This window comes from Anguilla rostrata, chromosome 17 (assembly GCF_018555375.3).
Source record: "Anguilla rostrata isolate EN2019 chromosome 17, ASM1855537v3, whole genome shotgun sequence".
In the NCBI taxonomy this organism is placed as follows: Eukaryota; Metazoa; Chordata; class Actinopteri; order Anguilliformes; family Anguillidae; genus Anguilla; species Anguilla rostrata.
In genome coordinates, this window is record NC_057949.1 from 21,089,864 (window position 1) to 21,111,026 (window position 21,163).

Sequence of the window (21,163 nt, forward strand, 5' to 3'; positions counted from 1 at the left end):
TCCTGAGCTGAGCTGGTGCTGTGGGTGGGGGGGCGGGCGGGCGGGGGCAAACGGAGGGGTGGAGAGGGGGGGGGGTAAACGTTGGTGGAAGGCCATTCCTCGGTTGATTTAGCTGGCTTTAAGATGAGGAGGAATGTGTCAGAGCTTCAGCTTTAGGCCGCACAGAGCAAACGCTGAGAGGGATCTGGAGCCCTGGCTCTCAAAAGGGCCCTGGTACCCAACCTGAATACTGAGTCAGAACCGCACACAGACCATGAGGGGAGGAGGGGAGAGAGGGAGAGGGAGGGAGAGAGAGAGGAGAAGCGAGAGAGAGAGAGAGGGGAGAGGAAGAGAGAGAGAGAGAGGGAGAGAGGGAGGGAGAGAGAGGGGGAGAGAGGGAGAGAGAGATAGCCCAACCTGAATACTGAGAGTCAGAACCGCACAGAGACAATGAGGGAAGGAGGGGAGAGAGGGAGAGAGAGAGAGGGAGGGAGAGAGAGGCAGAGAATGAGAACGATAGGGAAAGAGAGAGAGGCAGAGAGGGAGGGAGAGAGAGAGAGAGAGGGAGAGGGAGCAAGTACAGAGATAACCAACAATAAAGACAAACTACCAGCAGAACTGTGATGCACGTGTTTTATTTATTTGAATGGGACAGAAATCAGGGTGAGTGTGTGTGTGTCTGACAGTTATAGTATATGTGTGTGTGTGTGCGTGTGTAGGTGTGTGAATTGATGGGTGTGCAGGTGTGTGTGTGCGTCTGACGTGTATGTGTGTGTGCAGGTGTGTGTGTCTGACAGATATAGTGTGTGTATGTGTGCCTGTGTGTGTGTGTGTGTGTCTGACAGAGACAGACAAAATCAAACTATTAAATCACAGTAGTGAACATAATGAACCCCGCACACCACGCCCCGGCAATCACAACGAAGTCCCCTGAGTGTGTCTGCATGCGCGTGTGTGTGTGTGCGCGTGAGTGTGAGTGCGTGTGTGTGCGTGTGCGTGAGTGTGAGTGTGTCTGCGCGTGAGTGTGAGTGTGTCTGCATGCGCGCGTGTGTGTGTGTGCGGAGTGTGTCTGCATGCGCGTGTGTGTGGCGTGTGTGTGGTTGTGCATGAGTGTGAGTTTGTGTGCGTGATGTGTCTGCATGCGCGTGTGTGTGTGTGTGCGTGAGTGTGTGTGTGTGCGTGAGTGTGAGTGTGTCTGCATGCGCTGTGTGTGTGTGTGCGTGAGTGTGTGTGTGTTGTGCGTGAGTGTGTGTGTGTGCGTGTGTGTGTGTGTGTGCGCGTGAGGGTGTGTGCGGTGTGTGTGTGTGTGTGTGTGTGAGTGTGAGTGTGTGCAGGTGTGTGTGTGCGTGAGTGTGAGTGTGTGAGTGTGAGTGTGTGTGTGTGAGTGTGAGTGTGTGAGTGTGAGTGTGAGTGTGAGTGTGAGTGTGAGTGTGAGTGTGAGTGTGAGTGTGAGTGTGAGTGTGAGTGTGTGCAGGTGTGTGTGTGTGTGTACTCAACTAAACAACTCATAACACTATTGAGCCTTTGGAAAAGAGTAACGGGCGACAGACTGGAGTAACCCGTTAGAAACAGCAGGATAGAGAACGTTTCCTAAGAGAACACATTTCAGAAAAACAAAACACCTCAGACCTACCCACCCCCAGAAAAATCTACTGTCTCGTCACAACAAGACCCGGCAGCCAGTCAGACCGATGGCTCATCTTAAACGCAGTTAACCCTGTAAAATTCGTTTTCAAAAATGTCACTTTTACAAACCCTTACCCGTTCGTACCCGCGGCTACAGCACAGTTACCAAGCTTTTAAGATTAGCGAAACAACTGAGAATGAAATCTTACCTCCCCACCTCTAGCTCCCAGTAGCACAGGGCTTGTGCTGGGGTGTGGGTTTTGCTCATTAAACGGAAATGGCACACAATTCGGGACAGGAAACCCAAACCCCAGAACCAGAAAGGCCAGCTACACCTCTCCACCTCCTCCCCGTCCGAAACAGACCCCCTTATTTCACACGTACCTACAGTGCAACCAAAATTCCTTGCATTTAAAATTCATAAATATATCTATCAATATGCATGAGCATACTGGACTACATAATGCATGTAGTGCACACACAAGTGTACTGTGTACACATATACACACATAATGCATGTACACAAATATAGCATCGATTATACACACGTATATCTGTATATAAATAATTGTCAACTCTTTCAAGTCCTTTTTTAAATATATTTCTTCATTGTTTTTTTAAGTAAAGCTACGTGACAGCACAGGTCAAGCCGAAGTGCACAAGATAAAAAGATAATAAAATAACAAGCAAATTATATTTTTTTAAAAAGGCAGGAAGCAAGCCCCTCCCACCCCACCCCAACCCAGCTCCGCCCCCCCCCCCCTCTCCGCTGGCCCCGGCTACACCCCGCCCCCCGTTCCCATGGCGATCGCGTGGTTCCCGGTCGGCAGCATGCGCGGTCACGCGGTCACACGGTCACACGGTCACGCGGTCACACGGTCAGGGAGATGAAGCTGTTGTATCTCTGGATGTTCCTCTTGAGGATTTCGGAGCAGGGTCCCAGGACGCGCTCGAAACGCGGCCGGTCCAGCTTCACGCACTTCAGCGGCCCGCGGGCCACCACCGTGGCCGCCCGCGGCCTGTTCAGCAGCAGCGCTATCTCACCTGGGGAAGGGGGGGGGGGGAAGAGAGAGGAATCATGGGTAAATGAGTTCCTGACTGACCGCGCATCAGCAGGTTAACGGACTACATCACGACACCGCCAAGCACAGGAACTCAGCAGCACACGATAGTTTGTCTGGTTTGGCACCAACGTGTGGAAACTCTGGTTCAATTGCAGGACATGGGAGGGGGGGGGGCGGGTACAGGTTAATGTCCTGAAACCCGGAATGAGGACGTACTTCAACTCAAACTGCCCTAAAGGTAGCAGGTTTCACCCACTAACACCCAACACGCTCTTTTCCTTCTGGTTCCTTCGTAGTTATGTCACAGGCAGAGCTGCGAAAGGATTGGTTCAGCTGTGTAGCGCCATTTCCTTCTGATTTACAACACTGATTGTTTGTTCGTTCAGCTAACTTTGCACTCATTGGTTAAATATGGACCTTCTGTGCCCTCTCTTATTCCTGAGATTAACACTGCAGTTTTCCACTTTTCTAAGTCAATCTGCCTAAGAGGTTTTTTTTGTTAAAAAAGGTTCAGCTATTCATATTTTTGTTTTACGTTTGTCAAAGTTATAATTAAAAAAGGACAGAATTCACCAAATCTTTTCTCGTGTCCGACCCCCATTGGGGGGTTTTCATACATACATATTACAGGCATTTAGCAGATGCTCTTATCTAGAGCACCTTGCACAACTTTTTTTTGCATTTTTACATTATATCCATTTGCACAGCTGGATATATATTGAAGCAAATTAAGCACCTTGTTCAAGGGCACAATGCTAGTGTCCTGCCTGGGAATTGAACCTACAACCAACAGTTTTACAAGGCAAGGTCCCTAACATTATACACTGCCGTCCAAACAATGCAGCTTACATGCAACTGGACAAAACGTACAGTGAAGTGTGTGTGTGAGTGAGTGTGTGAGTGTATGTGTGAGTGCGTGTGTGTGCGCGTGTGAGTGAATGAGTGTGTGTGTGAGTGAGTGAGTGTGCACACGTGAGTTGGTGTGTGAGTGTGTGTGTGTCTGTGAATGAGATGTATGCGTATGAGTGTGTGTGTGAGTGTGTGTGTGAATGTGAATGAGATGTATGCGTGTGAGTGTGTGTGTCTGTCAGTGTGTGTGTGTGTGTGTGTGTGTGTGAATGAGATGTATGTGTATGAGTGTGTGTGTGTGTGTACAGAGAAGCTCTCTGCAGCAGACTGTATATATCTAACACCTCAAACAGGAATAAGCACTTGGCCACTCACCAAAGTAGTCGGAGGGGCCCAGGCGACCCACCTCTACATACTCCTCATTATCAGACCTGCGCTGGAGAACAGAGGCTGTGCCCTGTGAGGGAGAGAGAGAGAGGGGGGGAGAAAGAGAGAGAGAGAGAGAGAGAGAGAGAGAAAGAGAGAGAGAGAGACATCGCTGCATTAATGCTGGAGGGGTCTGAAGGATTAGTGGGACTGTGAAACCTGCCTTTGATTCAGACCCCTGTTATCAGGAACACCTCCAATTTAGAGACACACACAGTGCAGAGCCCTCTGACTGACCCACAGACAGACAGACAGAGAGACAGAGAGACACTGCACCAGCCTGTAAACAGCCACAGCCACACAGACAGACAGAATGGCCCATTATCACAGCAGAAAAAAATGAAGAAAATCCAAGGGATTGGGGGGGCATTAGAAATCCATTACCCAAAGCAGCCTTGTAAATCATCCACACACCCCCCCCCAAAAAAAAAAAAAAAGAAACTATGTGAATTTACAGGGCAATTAATGCTAACATGGAAACATGAGGAGGGGAAGGCATCACACGCTGTCCTCCTACGACCCAGGTGGAGGGACGGGCAGGGAGACAGACGGATGGGTGGAGGGGTGGATGGGTGGAGGGGCGGAGGAGGACGGAGGAGAGTGGAGGAGCGGAGGAGGGCGGGAGAGAGTGGAGGAGGGCAGAGGGGTGGAGGAGGGCGGAGGAGAGTGGAGCAGCTGAACGTCTGAACGCCGTGACCAATCGGTGGTGCCTCGGCGAGCTCCAGCACCAGCGGTATGCGTTGGACCGGGACCCCTTCCCGTCACAACTGAAACACGTGCTTGATTTATCCATCCGTCCATCCATCCTCCATCATCCCTCCATCCACACCATCCATCCATCCACCTCTCACACCCGCCCGTCCAACAACACACACCACCTCCCCCACACACTCTATCAGTTCATGTCCTACTTGCTGTATGCTCATGCTCTGCCAGCCAGCTGTTGTGTGCAGTGTGTGTGTCTGTGTGTGGCAGAAGTGTGTGTGGGTGGTGTACTGTGTTGTGCAGTGGTGTTGTGTGTGTGTGTGTGTGTGCGAGTGTGTGTGCGCGTGTGCAGACACGTGACTGCACACAAGAAGTGATGTGAGGACAAAGCTGGAGCAGGTGGAGAAGCTGTCACCGAGTCTGCAACGCAATGCAGTTTATTTACGCATCTTCGGCGTTAGCTGCATTCAGCGCATAGCTTGGCTGCAGTTATCGATGATAAAAACGCATATGATGGGGATTACTGAGCTCAGCGGACACAGGGGCCCTTGTATCCGCGGGTTACAGCCCTTCACATGCGGGCGAGGGTGGGGCTTCACGGTCTGTGATGGATGGTGCATTTGGCACCGGCCACTGCGCCAGACGGACGGCCACTTAGACCAGCCAGGCAACGAGCAAAGAGCGACCGATCGGCTGGAAACGGACCAGAACACGACCGGAAACCGACCGTGGACTGGACCGGAGACCAACGAGGGACTGTAGAGTGTGTGTGTGAGCGTGTATGTGTTTGTGTATGAATGTGAGTGTGTGTGTGTGTGTGTGTGTGTGTGTATGTGAGCATGTGTGTGTGTGTGAATGTGTGTTTGTGCCTGTGTGTGCGTGCCTGTGTGTGGGGCATGTGTGTGTGTGCCTGTGTGTGTGTGCCTGTGTGTGGGGCATGTGTGTGTGTGCCTGTGTGTGGGGCATGGTGTTTCAACAGCTGCTCAGATGGGGCACGGACTCAGTCCTGGGGGAGAGGCTTGTGAGGTGAGGTGGGGTAGGGTGGTGGAGGGGAGGGGGCTGGTGTTTGTGGGGGTGACTTCACCGCGCCGCCCCGGGCTGCCAGATTTAGATTAGTCACATATTAAAGAGCTGCTCCCCCCCCTGATCGGGGAGCTGCACCACGGCTTCTGTGGGAAAGGCAGCGAAGGCGAGTCTGACCCCGCGCCAGGGAGAGAGGAACACGCAGCCCCAGGAAAACAGCGGGACCGGGGCCAGGGGGAGGGACGCCCCCGCCCCGCCCGAATCACCCGCTCCGTCTCAGACGCGCCGAGGAGGGGAGGGGAGGGGAGGGGGAGAGGGGAGGAGAGGGGGAGAGGTTCTCCTCTCTCTCCCCTGTCTCTCCCCGTGGTGTTAAAGAGGGTCCTTATCTCTGCTTGTGTTCACAAATGTGAAACAGTCCCGTTTATTCAGAGCTATTCACCTGCGGGGGGGGGGGGGGGGGGGGGGGGGGTGAGGGGAGGGGGGGCAGGTTTGATGGTTGATGGAGAGATTACTGCCTCCAGTTTTAAGGGAATCTGAAGAGCACACCACTCACAAAGAGAGAGAGAGAGACCGGCACTCGCTTTTCCAAAACATGCGTCTGCGCAGCACCGTCAGCATCGTTAGACTGGAGCGTGTGCGTCGGAGCTACACGCTGTTTACAAACGCTCTGCCAGCACGGCCCAGCCGAACGCGACCCGTAAGACGACCAGACTGGACTGAGCTGGACAGAGAGGAGCACAGAGAGGAGGACAGAGAGGAGGACAAACAGCAGGACAGAGAGGAGGACAGAGAGCAGGACAGAGAGGAGGACAGAGAGGAGGACAGAGAGCAGGACAGAGAGGAGGACAGGGAGGACAGAGAGGAGGACAGAGAGCAGGACAGGGAGGACAGAGAGGAGGACAGAGAGCAGGACAGAGAGGAGGACAGAGAGGAGGACAGAAGAGGACAGAGAGGAGGACAGGGGACAGAGAGAGGACAGAGGACAGAAGAGGACAGAGAGGAGGACAGAGAAGAGGACAGAGAAGAGGACAGAAGAGGACAGAGAGGAGGACAGAGAGGAGGACAGAGAGGAGGACAGAGAGCAGGACAGAGAGGAGGACAGAGAGCAGGACAGAGAGGAGGACAGAGAGGAGGACAGAGAGGAGGACAGAGAGGAGGACAGAGAGGAGGACAGAGAAGAGGACAGAGAGGAGGACAGAGAGGAGGACAGAGAGCAGGACAGAGAGCAGGACAGAGAGCAGGACAGAGAGGAGGACAGAGAAGAGGACAGAGAGGAGGACAGAGAGGAGGACAGAGAGCAGGACAGAGAGGAGGACAGAGAGCAGGACAGAGAGGAGGACAGAGAGGAGGACAGAGAGGAGGACAGAGATCCCACTCTCCACAGATGGAGTAACGGTGAGCAGCACAGAAACACGCCCCTCTACGGCTCCCGGCTGCTTCCGCAGAGGCACAGAAAGGCATTTATATTTTGCTATTCACTGCGTTTTGTGTGTATTTTATGTGTATTTATGTGCTTTATGTTATTTTTGCAGTTTCACTTGCCATTTGTCAGCTATTCCAGTAATTCTCTTCGGTAGCATTTTCATATCAGAATTATTTTGGTATTATTTTGGTTTTAATATTTTGTGCATAGTATTTTTTTTATCTTGATACTGAAAACATATTGCTGAGCTTTTCAGTGAGTGTCTGAGTGAGACGTGGCAAAAAGGAGAGAAAGAAAAGAGACTGCTGTGTTGAGAAGCCAGAATGAATGTGCGGTGCTGTGCGGTGCGGTATGGTGCGGTACGGCGCGGTGCGATGTGGTGCGGCAGAAGGGTTCTACCTTGGCCAGGTGAAGAAACCTGGATCTTTTCAAACAGAGTGCAGGATCTGCACCAGCCTTTTTTGACTGCAGGTGTCCGTGGTTTCCTTTCAATCAGCAGCCAATTAAGGCCTTGAAAACGAAGAGTTTGGATTCTTCAGCCAATCAACAGCGTAAACGAATCCCTGCTGCTGAAACACACTGCACGGCTGCATTCTGATACCTGAGGTCTACAGGGCTGGGGGGGGGGGGGGGGTGTTTCACTCTTGGGGCAAACTTTGAACACAGGGCAGAGCGTGTGTGTGTGTGTGCGCGCAAGTGTAAGAATATGCGTGCATGTGTGTGCGTTTGTGTGTGTGTGTGTGTGTGTGTGAGAGAGTCTAAAACCACTGTGGCATTAGTTACAAACACACACAAATAAACTAAAAGGGTTTAGTTCTCAGGTGACAAGTCAAAATGTAGCAAGTCAAAAGCAGGAAGCAAAGACCACTTAACAAACACGAAGATACACAACAAAGAAACAGAAGGGGAGAAAGAGATGGAATGAGAAAGAGAGAGAGAGAGACGGGAAAGATGATACCCAGAGTAGCTAATTCACCTCAATCCCCCCCAAGTGTCCGCCACGCTTTGACACAGCTACCCCCCCCTCCCCCAACAGCCCCCTGACACACACACACACACACACACACACACACAGTCCTCCCACGGACTGAGCCGGGCTGGAAGGGCGAGTACCCTGATAGGGAGAGACGCTGTGTGTATGTGCTGTGGTATACCCCAGCAGAACAGCCCCTCCTCAGACAAGGGCCTGCACTCAGCCCAGATTCATGCCCTTAAACTGCGATTTACGATTAAATGCCAGTTTTACTTTCAACTTCACAAATGCAATTTGACTTTAGTTCAGTTCAGTGATGACCAAACTCAACTTAGCTCAAGCGTTAAATTGAATGTCGGTGTTAAGGGCAGATTTTAGTATACACAACCAGAGCAGTGGTTTGGTTTCTCAGGCGTAACTGTGTTGCACTACGCTGATGACTGAAGTGCTAAAAAACACAGAACAACTGGTTTAGCAACTCCAGGCCTCCCCGCCCTGGGTGCCATTTAGAAACGGTTCGGTCTACCAGAGTCACTGCTTCTCCCCAACCAACACTCCCACCACCACTGCAAGCAGCACCTCACCACGGCAACCGGCACGCTGCCATGGCAACCTGGTCGGCTGGTGGAATGTCCGACAAAGATATTAACTGTGATTCTACAATCGAACATAAAAATATATGTACGCACGGGCTCGCGTGGACATGAGGCAGAGGAAGACGCTTCACCAGCAGGTCAACAGGTTGGACTCGTGGGCGACCAGCAGGGGTCGCTAGTGCACAGCGAGATGCTCTAATCTCAGCGGGCCAAAGCCCTCCCATCTCGGGGCGACGCAGGAGCCAGTTTTCCACGGCTGCCCACCGCAGTCGACAGCGGCACGGGCTGGATTCGAGGCCCGGCGGTGGGGCCCGTCCACTTATCCAAGAGCGAAGTAACCTCACATTCTCTACACAGCACCTTCCCACCAACGCCGACAAGGCGCTTCAACCCGCGACGGAGAAACGCCCGACCGCGATGGCGGTATTACACGTGCGCGCGTCACCATTTTTTTCCCGCCCGGTCTGTAACAAAGGCAACCCTGAGAAGACCCCCCCCCCCCATCCCCCGTGCTATTTCTCTTTTATCCCTCTCTTTCTCTTTCGTACAGTTTCAGGTTCTGCTCGCCGGCCCTGAACAGCGAGATCAAAGGCTCCGTTTCGTGAGAGGTGGAAGGATGACTGAATTTGGGGAGGAGGGTGCAATCAGCCCCCCCTCCCCGCCCGCCCCCCCCCCCCCCCACCACCAAAGAGTTCTGTGAACACTTGTTTGTTCAGCACGAGGAAAAAAATGTAAACATGTCAGTTTCCATCAGGACGCCGTTCCGGCGGTCAGCAGAGAGAAGCGCCGTCTCCACGCACGTCTTCGCGCTCCTCCGCGGCGTGTAATTAGCCATCGGGCCGATCGCTTCTTGGCTGCGGCACAAAACCGCAGATGGAGAGAGAGAGAGAGAGAGAGAGGCGGGGGGAGATGCTTTAAAGTGCGGAGGAGAAGAAGAGGGCGTACTGCACCTGAGGAAGTGCAATCAGAGAGAGAAGCTCAAGCAAAGCATGAGATCATACAGATGAACTGAGGCGAAAAATGGCAAGAATGGGGCCACAGTCTCTACAGGCTCTCTCTGAGAGAAACAGAGGGAGGGATAGAGAGAGAGAGAGCGAGAACAGGGAGCAGGGAAACGAAGAGAGAGAAGGCAGGATGGAAGGAGGAAACAGGTTGCGTACCCCCCCCCCCACTCCTCCAGTCCCCCAGGATGTCCCAGCTGTGTGGGAAACAAGCATTTTGGAGAGGGAGGGAGTAAGGCTTTCGGGTGCAGGTGGAGAGGCGAACGCAGCCAAAAGGGATAAGAGCGATTCCTCAATCAGCAGGCTGATAATGCCCCCCGCCTCGCGCCCCCCCTCGCCCCCCCCTCGCTCAGGCAGCCCTATTGTGGTTTGTCCAGAAGTCCCGCGCTCCTGGGTGCGGCCACAGTCTCCGCTGAAGCAGGCCAAGAGGGGCGGGGCCAGGCCATAAACAGAGGAAAGGGGAGGGGCTATGCTTAGGTCTTCCCCACGCACTAAAAACCTCGCGTGTGGAACGAATGAAAAGTTCGCTAAAAGGAGTGGCGGGCGTATTTCTTCTTTTACGTTCCTTGGGTTCTCTTGGGTTCTCTGCTCAGTGGAGTCCAGCGCTCACCCCGTCCCATAAAGGCGACGGTAAAGTGGGTCAGACCCCCCCCGGCCGTCTCCGGCTGATGACACGGGCGTGACCCGCGCGTGTCATCATGCTCAGAAGAGGAAGCGTGCGAAGCGCTCACATGCAAGGCTGCAAAGTGTTCACACGCACACTCAAACAGACACACACACACACACACACACACTCAAACAGACACACACACACACACACACACACACTCAAACAGACACACACACACACACACACTCAAACAGACACACACGCACACACACATACTCAAACAGACACACACACACACACACACTCAAACAGACAGACACACGCACACACACTCAAACAGACACACACGCACACACACATACTCAAACAGACACATACACATACACACTGTAACACACACACAGAAACACACACTGAAACACACACATGCACTGAAACACACACACACATACACATAAACACACACTGAAATACACACACGCTGAAACAGACACATACACACACACACAGAAACACACACATACACACAGACACACACACTGAAACACACACAGACACACACACTGAAACACACACATACACACAGACACACACACTGAAACACACACAGACACACACACTGTAACACACACACACACTGAAACACACACACACACACACACACACTGAAACACACACACACACACACACACACACACACACACACACTGAAACACACACACACACACACACACACCTCCGTGATGATGAAGAAGTCGTCCCCAGGCTCTCCCTGCACCACGATCTTCTCCCCGTCCTCAAACTGCACGGGCTCCAGGGCGTCAGCCACCGTCAGCCTCTCCCACTTTTCCAGGGACTCTGCAGGGGTCGGCACGGCAACAGGGCGCCTTTCAGTCACAGCACGACATCAGCTGCACACACAGATCTCCACATCACTGCGCTTATGTGGCACGGTCACCACACACACACCTGTGTGTGCACACATCCGTGTGTGTGCGTGTGTGTGTGTGTGTGTGTAAGAGAGTGTTGGTGAGTGTGTGCATGTGCGTGTGTGTGCGCATTTGTGTGTGAGAGTGTGTGTGTGTATGTGTGTGTAAGAGAGTGTTGGTGAGTGTGTGCATGTGCGTGTGCGCATTTGTGTGTGTATGTGAGAGTGTGTGTGTTTCTGTGCATGTGTATGTGTGCGTGCATGAGTATCTGCGTGCGTGTGTGTGTATGTGTGCGTGTGTATGTGTGTATGTGTGTAGGTGTGTGTGTGTGTGTGTGTGTGTGTGCGTGTGTATGTGTGTAGGTGTGTGCGCAGGGAGGTCACAGGTCAGAGGTCAGAGCTCTTAAAGGGACATGCTGATTTATCAGCAGAATGTGTCTCATCTCTGTGGCCCCTCCCTCCTCATCCTGAGCCCGTCTGTCAGCACAGACCATTACAGCCAGCTTTGAGACGCAGAGTACCGCAGCCGTGTAAAACAAATGAGTCTCAACAACACCGCCAGAGTTCAGAGGAGCCAATTCTGTCTCTCACAGCCTCTCACCCTCTTTCTCTCCTCTAACGTTTCTCTCTCCTTCTCCTCTAACCCCCTCCCGCTCTCTCCATTAATCCCCCTCTCTCCCTCTCTCTTTCTCACTGCCCATCTCATCTTCCTGCTCTCCATCGCTTTGATTCCATTCAAGTGCACATCGACACACGGTACAATCAGCGCATATAGTCAACACCAATCAAAGAAAAATAAATTTTAAAAATCCAGGAGGAGGAAATCTTTTCACTCAAATTATCACCCTCCATTAATATCCGTCACTGTCAGCTCTGGCTCCGCCTCCCTCCCCCTATCCATTCAGTTCAATTAAATTCCAGTGCTTTGTGGGCATGACATGTCCAACAATACATGTTGCTAAAGCTTGTATAGCTGTCATAACAATAATATCATCATGACAGCGAGTAACAACGACAAGAAACAGCGACGCAAACATATCGCTAACAGAACCAATTAGTCAGCATTGATAGCAGCAGAAATAATAGCAGTGAAAAGCAGTGATGATGAGCAGGGACGCGGACGCTACACGTTTAGCCGCCGGATTTATGCGCCACCTCCCCTCTCTCTCTCTCTCTTTCTGTCTTTCTTTCTTATTCTCCTGCGTTCTCTCTCTCTTCCATTCTCTGCCTTTATCTCTCCCTCTCTGATTCTCTCTCTCCCCCTCTGATGATTCTCTCTCTCTCCCATCCTCTCAGTCTTATTCTCTCCTTCCTCTGTGAGAACAAGAGGAGAGACAGAGACAAGCAGCCACTCACGCGGCGGCTCCAGAGGGCCTCCTGAAAGGGCCAGAGCGTCAGAGACTGACGGACACGTTATCTGGGACGGATCAGACATCATCACGCCATCGCTGATCTTTAACTGCTCCGGCGGTAACGCGATCCCCGCGCCGAGGAATCGCCATTTCACGCTACGGTTAGCCTGCGCCGCTCACAACAGGGCTCGGCCCGCCGGGGGACTGGTCACTGGGGCACGGAAACCTCACCCTTAGTGTGTGTGGTGTGTGTGTGTGTGTTGTGTGTGTGTGTGCTGGTGTGGTGTGTGTGTGTGTGTGTGTGTGTGCATGGGTGCCTGTGTGTGTGTGTGTGTGTGTGTGTGTGTGTGTTGGGTGCCATGTGTGTGTGTGTGTGTGTGTGTGTGGGTGTGTTTGTGTGTGTGTGGCATGGGTGCCTGTGTGTGTGTGTGTGTGTGCATGGGTGCCTGTGTGTGTGTGTGTGTGTGCATGGGTGCCTGTGTGTGTGTGTGTGTGTGTGATGGTGTGTGTGTGATGTGTGTGTGGTGCCGTGTGGTGTGTTGTGTGTGTGCGCATGGGTGCCTGTGTGTGTGTGTGTGTGTGCATGGGTGCCTGTTTGAATGTGTGTGTGTGTGCATGGGTGCTTGTTTAAATGTGTGTGTGTGCATGGGTGCCTGTGTGTGTGTGCATGGGTGCCTGTTTAAATGTGTGTGTGTGTGCATGGGTGCCTGTATAAATGTGTGTGTGTGTGTGTGTGTGTGTGTGTGCATGGGTGCCTGTATAAATGTGTGTGTGTGTGCATGGGTGCCTGTTTAAATGTGTGTGTGCATGGGTGTGTGTGTGTGTGATGGTGCTGTTAAGTGTGTGGTGCGCTGCCTGTTAAGTGTGGTGTGTTGTGATGTTAGTGTTGACCCATGCCGATGTACTTCACAAAGATCATGCCGTTTACCCGATTTCGTGGCTATCGCCAAAATCAAAGACAAACAAACAAACAGTGCTTCCCTCCCTCTCCTCCTCTCAAAAAGAAGGGAGGAAAAGAGAAGAAAAGAGGAAGAAAGGGTTTGAGGAGGGAGGCCGGTGTTTGAGCACAGCCCTCGGGAGGGGCTGCAAAAAAAGCAACACGAGAAGAAAAAGAAAAGAAAAACAAAGAGAGGAGGCAAAATCAGCCTCCTTTCACATGTGTTTACTCGTTTATTCAGACAGTTAATACCCCACGGGGGGCATTTCTGAGGGGGTAGGGGATGGAGTTAACTGCACCGTGACTTCAGTCTGCCTTTGTGCTGCGCTGAATGTCAGTATGTGGCCTTTCTCCGTTAATTCTTAACAGACACACAGACGCACGCACGCAAACACACACACACACACACACACCACCGCTCACCCAGGATGGACACTTTGCTCAGGAACTCTTCGTACATCTTCCTCTTCCTCAGGGTGCTGCCCTGCAAGGCAGAAATGAGAGAGAGAGGGAGAGGGAGAAAGAGAAGAAGCAGGTCACTCTTTAACATCATCATCATCAACATAATCATCATTAAATGGGACAGGACGTGTGTGTGAATATATATGAACTAATTTGTATATGAGAGCATGTATGTTTATGTGATTGTGCGCGTGTGAGTGTATGTGTGCGCGTGCGTGAGCGTGTCTGTGCGCATGTGTGTGTGTGTCCGTGTGTGTGTGCGTGTCTGTCGTGTCCGTGCATGAGTGTGTGTGTGTATGCATGTGCGTAAGCGTGTCCGTGTGTGCGTGTGCGAGCGTGTGTGTGTGTGTGTGTAAGCGTGTCCGTGCGTGTGTGTGTGTGTAAGCGTGTCCGTGCGAGCGTGTGTCTGTGCGTGTGTGTAAGCGTGTCCGTGCGTGCGTGTGTGTGTCTGTGTGTGTGAGTGCGTAAGCGTGTCCGTGCGTGTGTGTGTGTGCGTGCGCGAGCGTGTGTGTGTGTGTGTGTAAGCGTGTCCGTGCGTGCGTGTGTGTGTGCGTGCGCGAGCGTGTGCCTGCGCGTGTTTGTGCACGCGCTCTGATCAGTGCGCTCCATGGGGGCGGCAGGCTGCTCTCAGGCCTGGAGTTTCAGGCGCAGCGCGGCCCCGCAGCGGGTTAATCCGGCACTCCGTGGCGGTACGAGGCGGTACGAGGCGGTTTGAGGGGGTTCGCGGCGGGTCCCACCCACAGGGACGGGGATTTCCCCCCCACAGAGCCCAAGGACAGGTGCATTCTGACAAGCCCAGGCCCAGAGGAGCAGGGCCCAGGCCCCTTTAATCTCTCCCCCAAAGAACCCAACCGGAGAGACCACCGCGTCCCCACAAACACCCGCTCCGCACATGGGAATGATACACTCATGAAGGGTGTCTCTAAGCACTTGATTCCTGCCTCTAATTTAATATAATTCAAAAGAGGAGGTTTGCCAGTGTCTGAACTCGGCAGTGAAAGTGTAAACAGGATGATGAAAGGAGCTGGCGAAGCCCTCCGGTCCTTCTGAGGTCTGCTTTTACTTTCCTGATTTCCCCTCGTTTCAGAGACGGCACAGGGTCACACAGGACAGCAGAACTGCCACACCTTCAGCGGTCAGGTGCCCCGGCTGACCCCAGTTACACACACACACACACACACACATGCATGCGCGCACACACACACACACACATGCATGCGCAGACACGCACACGCCTCACACACACACGCACACACAGACACACATCCAGGCACGCATGCACACGCACACAAGCACGCACACACACACAGAGGCCCACACACATACGCATGCACACGCACACAAGCGCACACACACGCACGCATGCATGCACACAAACACACACCCACATACAGACAATGCTTCAGTCTGAAAAAACCGCCCAAATATGGCGTGGGCTTAGAAAACTGCCTTTTAAATATCAATGCATTTCCTAATGCTTCTTTCCACTCTTTGATACAGAGGAAGAGAACAGTGCCTTTTCAAACTCATTCATGCCCTTAAATGGGCTAAAATGTTCACCGAATCACTGTTCTACACCTTCAAAAGCAGCACAGCAAGATTTCAACAGGAGCTATTTGACCAGGTTTCAATCGGGAGTATGACAAAGACAGGGTATCCTACCTGGGATTCAAACTCAAACCCCACTGTGTGTGTGTGTGCGTGCGTGTGTGTGTGCAACAACAGTCCTGCAATTATCTATAGAGTGCCAAGGATGATTAGTGTTTATAGAGAACAGGTCTTCAGATTGTTAACCAGAGAGAGTCCAGGGATGCCTGCCTGCTTTTGTGCCAAGACTACATCCCCCAGAACCCCCCTCCCCTCAACCCGGGCCTCTCTGATGCTGTCCAGTCCCACTGCCGGGGGCACAGTTCTTCATAGCATCGGGGCAGCACGGTGCATGTAGGGGTGTTGGAACGCGTGCCCAAAGGAGCGCGGCTGTGTTGACTAGCGGGGGCGGGCGGTTTGGGGAGGGTAACGGGCCCAGAGTATACCGTTAGCACCGGCTAGCGGACTGTCGCTGGGCTGGCGGTCAGCCCTGGGATTCGCCCAGCTGAGAAGAGACCCAAAGGTCTCTCTCTCTCTCACACGCACACTCACACTCACACACAGACACACACACACACACCCACACTCACACACACTCACAGACACACACACTCACTCACACAGACACTCACTCACTCACACACACACACGCACACACACACACGGTGCTAGTCGGCTCGGCCCGTAACAGTGCCAGCACAGCGCTCACTCCAGAGCTTTATGAATGAGTGAGAGCAGTAAGGGAGCTCAGATCGGTGTGGGTGAAATTCGGCTCTGCCCCGGCCAGCCTGCACCTTGTTTGTGAGCGAGGGCATTCCACCCCTCTCTGAACCCTTCTGGCAGGACGTCGCTATGGAGCAGACGGCTAACTGCACAAATATGCAGGCCTGCGTGCTACTGACAGGGCACAGACTCGCTGCAGAGAGAGAGTGTGGTGCTCACTACAGACTCACAGCAGTTCGGCTACTGTGCTCAGTACAGACTGCCACACTGCAGTGGGGGTGCAGTGTGTTCAGTAGAGACTCAGCACACTGCACGGGTGCGATATGTTCAGTACAGGGGTCGAGTCGTCACCCTTAAAAACACAGTGCCCCACACTGTTTGCCCAGGGGGGTGGGGGGGGGCAGTTTAAACATTCAGACATTCCTGCAGATAAGCAGCAGCAGGGGGAAGTGTGTGAGCAGCATTAACAGTGATCCAGCACCTGTGCCCCCAGCCTCCCTCCCTCTCTCCATCTCTTCCTCCCTCTCTCCCTCACTCCATCTCTTTTGCCCTCTCTCCCTCCCTTTCTCTCAATCTCTCCTTGCCTCTCTATCACTCCCCCCTTCCTCCTTCTCTCCATCACTCTGTCTGCAATAAGACTGCAGCATTGGGAAAATGTGTGTGTGTGTGTGTGTGTGTGCGTGTACACTTGTGTATACGTGTGTGTATGTGTGTATGGGCATGGGAGAATGTGTATGGGTAAATGAGCATATGGGTGTGTGTATGTGTATGCATGTGTGTGTGTGTGTATACATGTGTGTTTGCGTGCGTGTGAGCATGTGCATGCATGCATGTACGCATCTGCTTGTGTGTGTGTGCATATCTATGTGTGAATGTGTGCGCGTGTGTGTGTGTGCGTGTACACTTGTGTATACATGTGTGTATGTGTACGGGTGTGGGAGCATGTATATGGGTAAATGAGTATATGGGTGTGTGTACGTGTACGTATGTGTTTGCGTGCGTGTGAGCATGTGCATGCATGCGTGTGTGTGTGCGCGCGTGTATGTATTTTGAATGTGTGCGCACGTGTATGTATGTGTGAATGTGTGTGTATGTGTGAATGTGTGCGTGTGTGTGAATGTGTGCGTGCGGATACTGTACCATAAGAATACGGCGGTAGCTGTCGCGGTCGATGCCCCACAGCTTCAGGTCTGTCTTGGCCTTTACAGTGGCAGCTCGGGGCGTCCCGTAGATCAGGGCCAGCTCCCCGAAACTGCCCCCCTCCCCGATGCTGGTGACCCACTCGCCGTTCACATACACCTGCAGGGAGAGGATGAGTCAGCAAACCCATCAGGGCACACCGAACCCCTTCCATGGCCTACAGACAGTCGTGAGAAAGTTCACCAGTATTTAGAAACAGAATCCAGGATTAGCCTTTACTTGGCCACACATCACACACTGCTTTCCCTATAAGGGGTAATACCGTTTGGCACATGGCCAAACAAAGTCAAAACCTGGGTTTAACAGTTAAAAAAAACAAGCTCACTGATACCATACTGCCAAGCACAGTTTGTTCCATTAAATCCAAACGTCAAGCAGAGATGCACCAAATGCTTTTCTTTGTCATTTTTTATTTCACAATAAACTCCAGTGTATGCAAACACAACATCATCACCACAGTGAATTACAATACATTAAACTTAATTATATTAAACTGCAATCTCTAAAAATCCACTGCAATGGGGGCTGTTGGATGGCTCACTCTGTTAATGCACTGCTCTTGTGCATGGTTGGATCCCATGGACTGGATAAAATATGTACACCATGCTAATGCTGACTGTGCCAGTCCGGAGGAAGTCCTTTTTTTATCCCTGCATTACAGCCACCTCCCTTCCAATTCTCCCCAGCATTCACGGGACACCCCCACCGGATTTCCACCTTGCCTCGGGTCAAAAATGCTTTCTGATGTCACCACACAGTGGACATGTTAAGTTCATTAAAGGCTCATGGCCCCCTATTTCCAACGTCCAATCAGAGTGTAATAAACCCCCCCCCCCTGCCCCAGGGTGCAGGGAACGGGACGCACGGCCCACCAGGGCACCGCAGACATGAGAATGCAATAAGCTGATGGCTGCTCCCCAACATTTCCCCAAGATTTACTCTGCTGCTAATAGGACACATCATCACCAGGTTTAATTACCCAGCGGCCTTGTCTGAATCACCCCCCCCCCCCCCCACCACCCCCCCCCCACCCCCCCACCACCCCCCCCCCCCCCCCCCCCCCACCCCCGTACCGCTCCTGACAGGATGGGAAGCTGGTGAACATGAGGGAGGGGGGGGGGGGGGGCAGTTGCTCCTTGGCGGAGAGGACTAGTGCCCCCCCCAGCTGGCGATGAACACTCCAGCTCCTTCAGCACAAAGAGGCCTCGGTCTGGGTCTGGGTCTGGGTCTGGGTCTGGGTCTGGGTCTGGGTCTGGGTCTGGGAGAGGGGAGCCTGCAGTCGGCTCCCACATCCCCTCCAGCACTGAGCCCCGACAAGTTTCGAAATGGGGGGGGGGGGGGGCGTCTCCAACAGACAGCACTTCAGGAGCAGTGCGTGGGTCTGCCTTTACGTGCGTACACGCGTGTGCTTCTGGGAGAGATTAACGGATACACACACGCACTCACACGATTGTGAAACTGTGAAGGCTTTTCCCACAGAAAAACTGACAGATCAGCAGATCAGCACTTATCACTTCTAAAACAAAGGCTCCAGGATTCACAGCGCAGATCTGAGCAGGCGATGGAGAAACCGAAACAAACAAGGCTTGTGTAAACTGCCCTCGCTCCTACTGAACCCCCGTCAAAAAGCCAGCACTCCCTCCTCCTCCTCCTCTTCCCTGCGCGATATCGCCGTGCCGATTAGCACCCCGCCCCCCCCCGCCCCCCCCGGCCGAGCCGGCTCCTCTCTCGCCCCCTCTCTGCGCACGGCCGACGCTCTCTCTCTGAGGGGCGACCCTCTTCTTGCGAAACGCGGTAAGTGATTTCCTGCCTTATTTCCCCTTATCTGCGCCCCGTACACTTCACCTGTCGTGTTATCCTTTTGTGCTCCGACATATTAAAAAAAGAAAACAAAAAAAAAAAAAACAAAGACGCGCTTTCTTTGGGCTGTCTGTAGGAACGCCGCCGGCATATCCGCGCTCCGTTCGACCGGAACCTTCCGTCGGAGCCGCGCAAATACAGCAGCGCTCTGTTCTTCCAGCTGGGGGGGGGGGGGGGTGGCCCTCATACCCTTAAGCAACGTACTTCACCTGAACTGCTTCAGTAAATACCCAGCTGTATGAATGGGCTATGTAAAAATAAATAAATAAACATTAAGCTGTGTAGGTCTCTCTGGATAAGAGTGCCAGCAGAAATATCACATATTATTATTACATATCATACTGAATGCGCATATTTCAGTTATGGGCGGGGTTTTACATTCCCTAGTAACGTAATTTATCATACAAACATATTTCATAATTTAAGCAGACTTTAGAATGGGCATTGACTTATTGAATGCTTTGGGCGCACAACGGCCTGGATTTGTCCACAACTTTGACTTATAAGTAAATGCAAGCACTATACTTTTTCTTAAACTCCCTTCAGTGAGTTATTTTCAGTGATTACCCAACTGTGTTTGTGGAAAAAAACCTCTTCTTGCTTATATTTGTGAGTCAAGGTTAAGAAGAATAGTAGACTGAATCGCAGCTATTAACCTGCAATAAAGAATGCTTTTCATCTTTTTTTTTTTACATTTTCTTTTAGTTGAAACATAAACATCGTGTGATCTTCCAGGGCTCAGGGCCGTGTTTAAAAAAAAAAAGAAAAAGTTAATGCCAGAACAAACAAGAGAAAAAATGACTCACGTCCACTTCCCCTTGGTCGATAACGTAGAAGTTATCCCCTTCATCACCTGTGGAGATAGGAACAGAGAGAGGGACCGATTGAGCCAATCGCGTGTCACGTCTGGGCTGCTGACTCCTCCCCCTTCTCTGCATTCTTCTCAATGGAATTTCTTTCCCCCACCTCCTCATTCAGAAAAAAATGTCTCGGCAAACACTGCGGCATATTAATAGATTACTGCAATCCATCAGGCACTTTTTAGGTCACCTGTCACCTCATCTTTACCTTGGTAAACGTACTGAAGGACCCCAGTAAAAGAAAAGGCATTCTCACACTGAGAACCCACAGAAGTGGCAGAAATAAGAACACGGAAAATGAGAGTACATTTCAGCAGAGAGCTACAGTAAGTATTTTGCTGTGCCAGAGAGCTCTGGAGTTTTTTCCATTTTTGCCAACTTGCTTCAGAAGAAAGTTTTATTTATTAATTTTCAAGGCCTCCAGCTGCTTCAGGCAACAAACCTCTGTGACTCCCAGAGAACGAGTACTTCAGCCAGCCTGCCAATAACCGTGTTAAATAATAACCTTCATCAGCAAAAGAGCTTTTGTTACATTAATGTCGGTTGTTTTAATGGAGTGGAAACTTTTGGCTGGCAGGACAGTGTGTGTATTTGCACACAGAGCTGTTTCTGGCCTGACATTAGGAGAAAAGTGTGCGTGTGCTCGCACGTGTGTGTGTGCGTGTGTGTGTGTGTGTGTGTGCGTGCATGTGTGCGTGTGTGTTGCAGAAACCAAGAAGCAAAAGTTCGGATGCAGGCACGTACACAAAATCACTAAGAACACACACCACACAGACGCCTGAACTCTCTCACAAAACACAAATAAATTGCATCCAGATTAATTGGCCAAACAGTGCCTGCCAATCATCCCCCTTCTCACACACACACACACACACACACACACAAAAACAATCACCCAGGCAGACATAGTTTGATGTCACCTTAGATTTTGTCAACTGTCAACCTGTCAACTGATCAAGTCTGATAGGTTTTTTTCTGA

The 21,163-nt window shown here is 52.0% G+C and overlaps 1 protein-coding gene and 1 long non-coding RNA gene across 2 annotated transcripts in view; one reads left to right on the forward strand and one right to left on the reverse strand.

Moving 5' to 3' along the window:
• The first annotated feature begins 602 nt into the window (after window positions 1–602).
• On the forward strand, window positions 603–833 carry LOC135243933 (uncharacterized). Its single transcript, XR_010326850.1, has 2 exons — window positions 603–722; window positions 760–833. It is a non-coding gene; the product is annotated as an uncharacterized LOC135243933 (long non-coding RNA).
• A 1,381-nt stretch (window positions 834–2,214) lies between these two features.
• LOC135244084 (cAMP-dependent protein kinase type I-beta regulatory subunit-like) overlaps window positions 2,215–21,163 on the reverse strand; it is a 53,020-nt gene continuing 34,071 nt past the window's right edge. The window contains exons 12-17 of the mRNA XM_064316283.1: window positions 20,131–20,290; window positions 17,405–17,563; window positions 13,916–13,976; window positions 11,012–11,133; window positions 3,894–3,975; window positions 2,215–2,649 (exon numbers count right to left, since the gene is read on the reverse strand). Of these exons, the coding sequence (XP_064172353.1) occupies window positions 2,477–2,649; window positions 3,894–3,975; window positions 11,012–11,133; window positions 13,916–13,976; window positions 17,405–17,563; window positions 20,131–20,290 (757 nt within the window). The 3' untranslated portion in view covers window positions 2,215–2,476. The remainder of the gene's footprint in view (window positions 2,650–3,893; window positions 3,976–11,011; window positions 11,134–13,915; window positions 13,977–17,404; window positions 17,564–20,130; window positions 20,291–21,163) is intronic.